The 9,010-nt window shown below is 45.1% G+C and overlaps 2 protein-coding genes across 2 annotated transcripts; both read right to left on the bottom strand.

Annotated features, from left to right (window-relative positions):
• Positions 1–6,755: 6,755 nt before the first annotated feature.
• On the bottom strand, positions 6,756–7,055 carry LOC117192963 (fatty acyl-CoA reductase 2-like; the record flags this gene model as incomplete). The annotated part of the gene is made up of 1 exon (XM_033397685.1): positions 6,756–7,055. A coding segment is annotated over one exon (282 nt), but the record flags the coding sequence as incomplete, so codon positions are not given.
• A 1-nt stretch (position 7,056) lies between these two features.
• Positions 7,057–8,511, bottom strand: LOC117193657 (putative fatty acyl-CoA reductase CG5065; the record flags this gene model as incomplete). Its single annotated transcript, XM_033398396.1, has 3 exons — positions 8,442–8,511; positions 7,301–7,339; positions 7,057–7,242 (listed from the first exon to the last, which is right to left on the bottom strand). Coding segments are annotated over exons 2-3 (198 nt in total), but the record flags the coding sequence as incomplete, so codon positions are not given.
• Between the last annotated feature and the right edge of the window lie 499 nt (positions 8,512–9,010).

Raw genomic sequence — 9,010 nt, 5'->3', positions numbered from 1 at the left:
GATAGGAGCCCCGCAAAGAAAGAGAGAGGGCGACATCGCATCGAGTGCTTAAGATGCCAAGATGTTGCAGGAGCCAACTCGCCAACTCCAACTCGCCTGGATGCCACTTTTTCTAATCAACTAAGCCAAAAGAGAATCGCCTGTAATTTAACTAATTTGTGTATTGCCCATGTGTCTGTATTCGTGTCTGTGTGTGCAGCCTGCTGCAATTGTCTCACGTTGCAAGTGCAGCCGCTTCCTTGACAACTTGGCTAACCAAATATAAATTGCAAATTGCCTGGTGAATGCTTTAGAGGCCGGAGAGATGCAGCCCAGACAAGCGGCACAGTTGGCAGAAGATTGTGTGCATCCCATGTAGAGACTGGTTTTCTGCGAGTACACCCCACCGAATCTTATAATTGTAAAAACCAGAGTCTACTCTATTCCAAATATTCCGTTTCTCCAGAGAACTCTTCATATCTGGCCCTCCCAATTATGCATTTCAAAGACAGTTTAACCGCCACAGAGGAAGTGGCATAAAAAAAACTTCCAACGCACTTTTCGCCTGAGATCTTTTGTTCCGCCTCAATAGTGGCACAACACAGTCTTTTGTACTCTGTTTACCAATGTCTAGACGTTGATGGTGACTTGGCTAGAAAGCCTGAGAGAGTGCTGCGTAGCCAGTGCAAATTGATTTGTTCCTTTTGGCTATAAAAATGATCTGATCTGATCCAGATTCAGCAATCTGATATATGATCATTATCTATGATTCTGCGCTTTTAGTTTTCTCGAATCTGCAATATTGTGGATGCAACAGATTTTCGTCCTTTGTGGAGGCGGAAGGGGGTGGGTCGAAATTTCGGGATATACGTTTTATAGTGAGATCTAACAGAAGTGCGGATACCAAATTTGGTTACTCTAGCCTTAATAGTCTCTGAGATTTGTGGATGCCCCAGATTTTCGTCCTTTGCGGGGGCGGAAGGGGGTGTGGCGAAATTTGGACACGAAACGGTCAAGGTCCGATATCACAGGAGTGTGGATACCAAAATTGGTTGCTCTGGCTCTTATAGGTTCTGAGATCCTTGAACTCATATTTTGCAATTGGCAAAGCCGACCATGTAACCTGTGTGTTAGAGAGAGACAGAGCGAGAAAGAAGGAAATTGTTTTCTTGATTCTGGCTATAATAATTATACGATCTGGTTGAGATTTTACACTCTAGAACATATAGTCATCCTCTACGATTCTGCGTTTTTGGTTTTATCGTATCTTTAAAAATGTGGATGCCACAGATTTTCGTCCTTTGTGGGGGCGGAAGTGGGCGGGGTGAAGTTTTGAAATAGTTTTGTAGCAGTGACATATCACAGAAGTCTGGATCCAAAACATCGTTGCTCTAGCTCTTATAGTCTTTGAGCACTAGGCGCTGAAGGGGACGGACAGACGGACGGACGGACAGACGGACGGACGGACGGACGGACGGACGGACGGACGGACGGACGGACGGACGGACTGACGGACGGACGGACGGACGGACAGACGGACAGACAGACAGGGCTCAATCGACTCGGCTATTGATGCTGATCAAGAATATATATACTTTATGGGGTCGGAAACGATTCCTTCTGGACGTTACACACATCCACTTTTACCACAAATCTAATATGCCCCAATACTCATTTTGAGTATCGGGTATAAAAACTTTTGCGTAAAATCCATTTTAACTTTTCAACAACTCATCGCACTGCAGCAGCGACAGCCGAGAGCCGACAGCAGCTGCCGTAGGCACCAACAACAACAAAAGAAAAACACAAATATTACTATACATACATATATGTAAGAAGGAGTGGGCCAGCTGGCCTATTGAGGGGGCAGCGGAGATAAGCAACAGCAGTAATAACAGCAGCAGAGGAACAGCTGACTAGCAGCAACAGCAGTAGTAACAGCAGCAGCAACAGCAGTAGTAACAGCAGCAGATCAACAGCGGACAGAGAAGAAGAGGAACCGAGCGAAGCAGTGAAAAGGAGAGAACAGCAGCATACGGACGTGACTCAAGCAGCAGCAGAAAATCAGCAGAAATAAGCCGTAACATTAAGAACTTTTGTAAGCACAAATACCAGGCCACCGCGATAATAATACGAATAAACAATACTCTAAATAATATCTTACATTTGGGGGCTCAACCAGTAGCGTACTGCCTGTGTAAAGTGGAAAAAATCAAAAATTGTGTGTCTCATGTCTCAGAAGCCGGCAGCAGACGAAGCGGGACGGAAAAGCAAAAATTCGGTGCAAAAAAACTGCGCATTAGACTCTCAGAAGCCGCAAGCAGAGGAAGCGAGACAGCGAGTGGGTGAAAAGAAGAACCGAGAAAAAAGGGTTGTTTCAAGCCGGCTGCCCACAAGAGTATTGCGCAGTAGAATTATAATGGAAAATACAAGTGGACCACCAGCCGGGAATATGCAGCAAAACGCGAACGAGGAAGCGATGAGGTCAACACTCCTAGAAGAAAACACACAGACGCTCCAACAGCTGGTTCAACTGCTCTCGATGAAAATAAATGCTGATGAAATAGACAAGAAAAATGATGCAAAGCTGGTAGTGGAAAATTTTGCCAAAATTATTCCAGAATTCAACGGAGAAAATATGTCGGTACAGCAGTGGTTTATTAACTTCGAGCTAAACGCTGAAGCATACGGACTAAATGACAAACAAAAATACGTGCAAGCCCGAGCAAAAATGACAGGTACAGCCGCTCTTTTTCTCGAGTCCACAGCAGTACGGTATGAGTATGAGTACGGCCAATTGCGTCACCAACTTTTACAGGAGTTCGAGTGTGAGCGTATATGCAGTGCGCAAATTCACAATCAACTGTCTATGCGAGTGAAGATTGCCGGCGAAAGTTTTCACGAATATATACTACAGATGAAACGCATTGCTGCACGTGGGACAACAGACACGGAGTCGGTGATTCGATACATCGTCGACGGACTCAATTTAAAAACGGATTATAAGTACACCTTGTATGGATGCAGCTCATACAAGCAGCTGCGAGAGAAGTACGAAATCTACGAAAGAACGCTCGCGGTTGATGGGGGCTTGGCCCCGAAACAAAAAGACTCACAGCCGTTCGGAAAGAAGTCCAATTTCACCAAATATGAAAGGAAGCAACACTGCTACAATTGTGGATCCCAGGAGCATCTACGCAAGGATTGCCGAGCTGCATTAAAGTGTTTCCGCTGCAATCAGACTGGACACATGTCTAAGGATTGCCCGATTGCTGCTGCCGTAAACGTTGCATACGAGGAAAAACGCCTGAAGTCTCTTAAAATTAACGACGTGCAAGTCAAGGGGCTCATAGACACCGGTGCAGATGTTTCCCTATTAAAGATGTCAGTGTTCGGCAAAATGAGTGGTATCTATCTGCAAGCCAGTTCGTCAACTTTGAGGGGACTTGAAAACAACATCACACGCTCCGCTGGGCAGTTTACGGCAGAAGTGGAGATCGACGGAATGCGACTGGCACACAAATTCCTTGTGGTGGCCGATCCTGCCGTCGGATGCGAATTGTTGCTTGGACTCGACTTTATATCCAAGTTCACAATGACATCAACGCAAGGAGGATATAAGTTTTCTCTCCTGCAGGGGGAAACTGAGGACACCAAACAGATAAGTATTTACAACGTGGTCGAAGCAAATACTGACATAAACATTCCATCGCAGTTCAGAGATGCCGTCCAATCAATGATTCAGGACTTTACTGAAAAGAAGCAGACTGCAGTGTGCCCGATCATGCTGAAGATCGTACCGGACGAGAAAATAGCGCCGTTTCGACATTCGCCAAGTCGAGTGGCCATCAGCGAAGCCGACGTTGTCAAGCAGCAGATCGATGAATGGGCCAACGCTGGGATAATACGACGCTCATCATCAAATTTCGCCAGTCGGACTGTAATTGTCAAGAAAAAGGATGGGAGCAGCCGGGTCTGCGTGGACTATCGTCAGTTGAACAAGATGGTCTTGAAAGATTGCTTTCCCGTTCCAATCGTTGAAGAGGTGCTGGAAAAACTGGAAAATGCTAAGGTGTTCACCATCATGGACTTAGAAATGGGTTTTTCCACGTTCCTGTGGAAGAAAGCAGCAAAAAATATACGGCGTTCATAACGAAGGAAGGCCTCTTTGAGTTCAACCGTCTTGAAACTTTATCGCAGGAATGCAAAAACCGAGATACACACTGATGCGTCAAAGGACGGGTTTGCAGCGGCGTTGTTACAATGGCACGAAGGACAATTGCATCCGATCTTATTCTGGAGTAAGAAAACCTCGGAGTCTGAAGCACGACAGCATAGCTATATACAGGAAGCCAAAGCAATTTTCCTAGCGTGCAAAAAATTTCGTCAGTACATACTTGGAACCAACTTTAAGCTCGTAACGGATTGCGCTGCTTTCAAGCAAACGTTAAGCAAGAAGGACGGGAGGTAGCCCAATGGGTCCTGTACTTGCAGGACTACGACTTTGAAGTGGAACACAGACCAGGAGAACGGCTGAAGCATGTGGATTGCCTGAGTAGGTACCCAATTGATGTCATGATGGTATCTTCGGAAGTCACAGCAAGAATTAAGAAAGCCCAACAGGAGGATACGATGATCAAAGCAGTTTCCGAAATTTTGAAAAGTAAACCATATGACAACTTTAAGTTGAAAGCTGGTCTCGTCTACAAAGTGGTGCAAGGCACGGACTTGCTGGCAATACCGAAGTCATTAGAAAAAGAAATAATAACCGACGCTCACAACGCAGGACACTTTGCCGCTCAAAAAACAATGCATACCGTACAGCAGAGCTATTGGATTCCACATCTGCAAGGAAAAGTAATGCAGATCATAGGAAACTGTATGAAATGTATAATCTACAACAAAAAGCTTGGCAAAAAAGAGGGATTTCTGCATCAAATTGACAAAGGATCACAGCCGCTGTATACTATACACGTGGATCACCTTGGGCCTATGGATGCTACTTCAAAGCAGTACAAGTACATCTTCGCAATGGTTGATAGCTTCAGTAAGTTCGTATGGATGTATCCCACAAAAACAACAGGAGCAGACGAAGTTCTCAAGAAGTTAAGGGAGTGGTCTGATGTATTTGGTAATCCGGCACGCATAGTAAGCGATCGTGGAGCAGCATTTACATCTTCAAGCTTTGAGGAGTTTGTCAAGGAAAAGAACATCGAACACATATGGAGCACCACGGGGTACCAAGAGGAAACGGACAAATTGAACGCGTAAACCGATCTATTCTGAGCATCATTTCCAAATTGTCGTCGGAGGAATCTGGAAGATGGTATAAGTTCGTACCGCGAGTTCAGAGGGCTATTAACAGCACTGTTCATGTGTCTACAAAGCGTTGTCCATTTGAGCTGATGATCGGGGTAAAAATGCGTTGTGGACCGGATAGCGACATACTTCAGCTAATAGAAAAAGAGATGGTTGATAATTTTGAAGACGAGAGGCAAAAGATGCGACAAGAGGCAAAAGAAAATATTCAGCAGGCCCAGGACAGATACAAGGAACAATTCGATACAAAGCGGAAATGCGAATACGGACAAGGTCGGAGATCTCGTAGCCATACGTAGAACACAATTTGTAACCGGAAAAAAGATGGCCAGCGAATTCTTAGGACCATACGAAATAACCAACGTGAAACGAGGCGGACGCTATAATGTTCGGAAGGCAGCAGACGTCGAAGGACCAAGAAATACGACCACAAGCAATGATAACATGAAGCTATGGAGCTTTTCTGTAGAAAACGAGGACGCATGGTCATCAGGGACTGATGACTAATCAGGATGACCGAGTGTAAGAAGGAGTGGGCCAGCTGGCCTATTGAGGGGGCAGCGGAGATAAGCAACAGCAGTAATAACAGCAGCAGAGGAACAGCTGATTAGCAGCAACAGCAGTAGTAACAGCAGCAGCAACAGCAGTAGTAACAGCAGCAGATCAACAGCGGACAGAGAAGAAGAGGAACCGAGCGAAGCAGTGAAAAGGAGAGAACAGCAGCATACGGACGTGACTCAAGCAGCAGCAGAAAATCAGCAGAAATAAGCCGTAACATTAAGAACTTTTGTAAGCACACATACCAGGCCACCGCGATAATAATACGAATAAACAATACTATAAATAATATCTTACATATATATCGACTAAAGAATACCCGCTTTGAGGAATCCTGTGAAAATATGAGGCAAATCAATAGAATAGTATGTATAATTACCCAAATCCATGAGTATCCGCTCGAGATGCTAATGTCCAAAAATACTACTTTTCTCTGTGCACGTCTACAATATACCCACAGAACTCAACGACTACCGGGGTTTGAAAAAAGCCCAATCTGAGCCTGACAGGCTAACGATGCGAGCTGGGGGCGGTGCTGAAGTTGGAGTTGCAGGAAGAGTGGTAGCTGAACATGGAGTTCGAGGTTCGAGCCACGAACCTCTGTATGATGAATAACACGATGACGTTGTCCGCCAGTTAACCAAGTCCGTCGCTCCAGCCAAAGACAAACTTTTCTCAGAGATACGACGCGTATACAAGCTCTTGATGCTTGATTAAAGCTGCATGCAACTCCTTTCGCCCGTACCCCTCCGCCACTCCCACTCGCACTGGCTCCGGCACTCGCACTCCCTCTTGCCTGTCGTCTGAGTGGGAAAGAAAGAATTAAAAGAGTCTTCCGTGGAGGCCGCTGGCATAGTTGGCAAATACTATCGTTGGGAAGATTGGAGGTTATCGAAGCGCCACTGGGCTAAGAGGAGTCACTTACTAATAGCAGGCCGAAAGATAAACACCGGTAGGTCACCCGCCTCACCTTGGATCACTTGCTCTGCCAGGCCCTTCGTATAGCTGTATGTGTTGAGGAATTTTCCCAGTAAGGCAGGCGTCATATTGTCCAAAAGCTCGGCGCTCAGTGTCTCTTTTAGCTGCAGTGCAGTATCCACGGAGCAGGTAAAATTCTCAGGATAGAACTGCTCGTGAATGTGTTCCAGCACGCAGTTGGAGTAGGCTGTGGAGATCTGGACGAAGGCCTCCAGGCGATGCAAGTGCCGTATGCATGGGCTCGTTGAAGCGGACGGTGGCTGCTCCGTGAATAACAATCTGCACCTCTTTTGCCAGTAGCTTACGATCCGCATCACTAATGCCTAGGTCCGGCTCCAGACAATCCCCTGCTATGGGTGTCATCAGCTCCAAGGCCCTTGGTTTTGTCCTTAGTAGTTCCTCGAAAATCTGTAATAGGGGGGCGTGAGAGCGAGCGTTTTCAGCGTGACAGTCGTGGGATACTCACCGGCTGGCTCATCCATTTTGCAACGCGCGTCTTGACATCCTCGTTATACCCGATACTCAAAATGAGTATTGGGGTATATTAGATTTGTGGTAAAAGTGGATGTGTGTAACGTCCAGAAGGAATCGTTTCCGACCCCATAAAGTATATATATTCTTGATCAGCATCAATAGCCGAGTCGATTGAGCCCTGTCTGTCTGTCCGTCTGTCCGTCCGTCCGTCCGTCCACTTCAGCACCTAGTGCTCAAAGACTATAAGAGCTAAAGCAACGATGTTTTGGATCCAGACTTCTGTGATATGTCACTGCTACAAAAATATTTCAAAACTTCGCCCCGCCCACTTCCGCCCCCACAAAAGACGAAAATCTGTGGCATCCACATTTTTAAAGATACGATAAAACCAAAAACGCAGAATCGGTGAGGATGAGCATATCTTCTACAGTGCAAAATCTGAACCAGATCGAATAATGATTAAAGCCAGAATCAAGAAAACAATTTCATTCTTTCTCGCTCTGTCTCTCTCTAACACACAGGTTTCATGGTCGGTTTTGTCAATTGCAAAATATGAGTTCAAGGATCTCAGAACCTATAAGAGCCAGAGCAACCAAATTTGGTATCCACACTCCTGTGATATCGGACCTTGACCGTTTCGTGTCCAAATTTCGCCACACCCCCTTCCGCCCCCGCAAAGGACGAAAATCTGGGGCATCCACAAATCTCAGAGACTATTAAGGCTAGAGTAACCAAATTTGGTATCCGCACTTCTGTTAGATCTCACTATAAAACGTGTATCTCAAAACTTCGCCCCACCCCCTTCCGACCCCACAAAAGACGAAAATCTGTTGCATCCACAATATTGCACATTCGAGAAAACTAAAAACGCAGAATCATAGATAATGACCATATCTATCAGATTGCTGAATCTGGATCAGATCGGATCATTTTTGTAGCCAAAAGCAAGAAATCAATTTTCAGTGGCTACGCAGCGCCCGACGTCACGCTCAGACTGATTTTCTGTCTCTCTCGCACGCACTCTTTGTCGTGTCGTTTAATATTAGCGGCGTCTGCCGGAGGAGAGTTATAATGACTTAGTATCGGGTATAACCGTAGAGTTGCGGTGTCCGCAGCAACTCACAACGTTCCCCCTCGTTTTTCTTAGACCTGACCAGAAAATATATGTGTTTCGGATCTGTAGCTCGTAGGATATTTTTAATGATCACTGAAAATCGAACGGTACAATTTATCTTTTGCTTTCACTTATCCTGGAAATATCCAGGATAATAATAAGGATAATAACAAAGTCCTTGTACCTTTTCCTAAAAACCCAGTGCCGCATGTTACAAACACAGTCTTGTCCATATAAAAACTTTGTATTTCAGTGTCCATTTTGCGTGGCGAAAATCTAATCCTGCTGTATGCTACAGACGCGACACACCTTATTAATTGAGGAGGGCCCAGCAAGTCTTTATAATTTATAATTATACTTCTGACTATTTTTAGTCCAGTGGGTCTAAGCATATTCATTATTCCAAATCGCATTACAGCAATACAAGTACAGTGAGGGATGTATAATTCTTTTTTACTCAAATCGGTACGATTTAATTTATTTACCCATGTACATACATACATACATATGTGCATGTTCAAACATACAACGTTCGACTATGCAAAATTTGAATCCGACTTTACTTATACAAACTGACAAGATACGAGT

This window comes from Drosophila miranda (genome assembly GCF_003369915.1).
Source record: "Drosophila miranda strain MSH22 chromosome Y unlocalized genomic scaffold, D.miranda_PacBio2.1 Contig_Y2_pilon, whole genome shotgun sequence".
In the NCBI taxonomy this organism is placed as follows: Eukaryota; Metazoa; Arthropoda; class Insecta; order Diptera; family Drosophilidae; genus Drosophila; species Drosophila miranda.
This window is presented reverse-complemented; position numbering and strand designations above follow the sequence as displayed.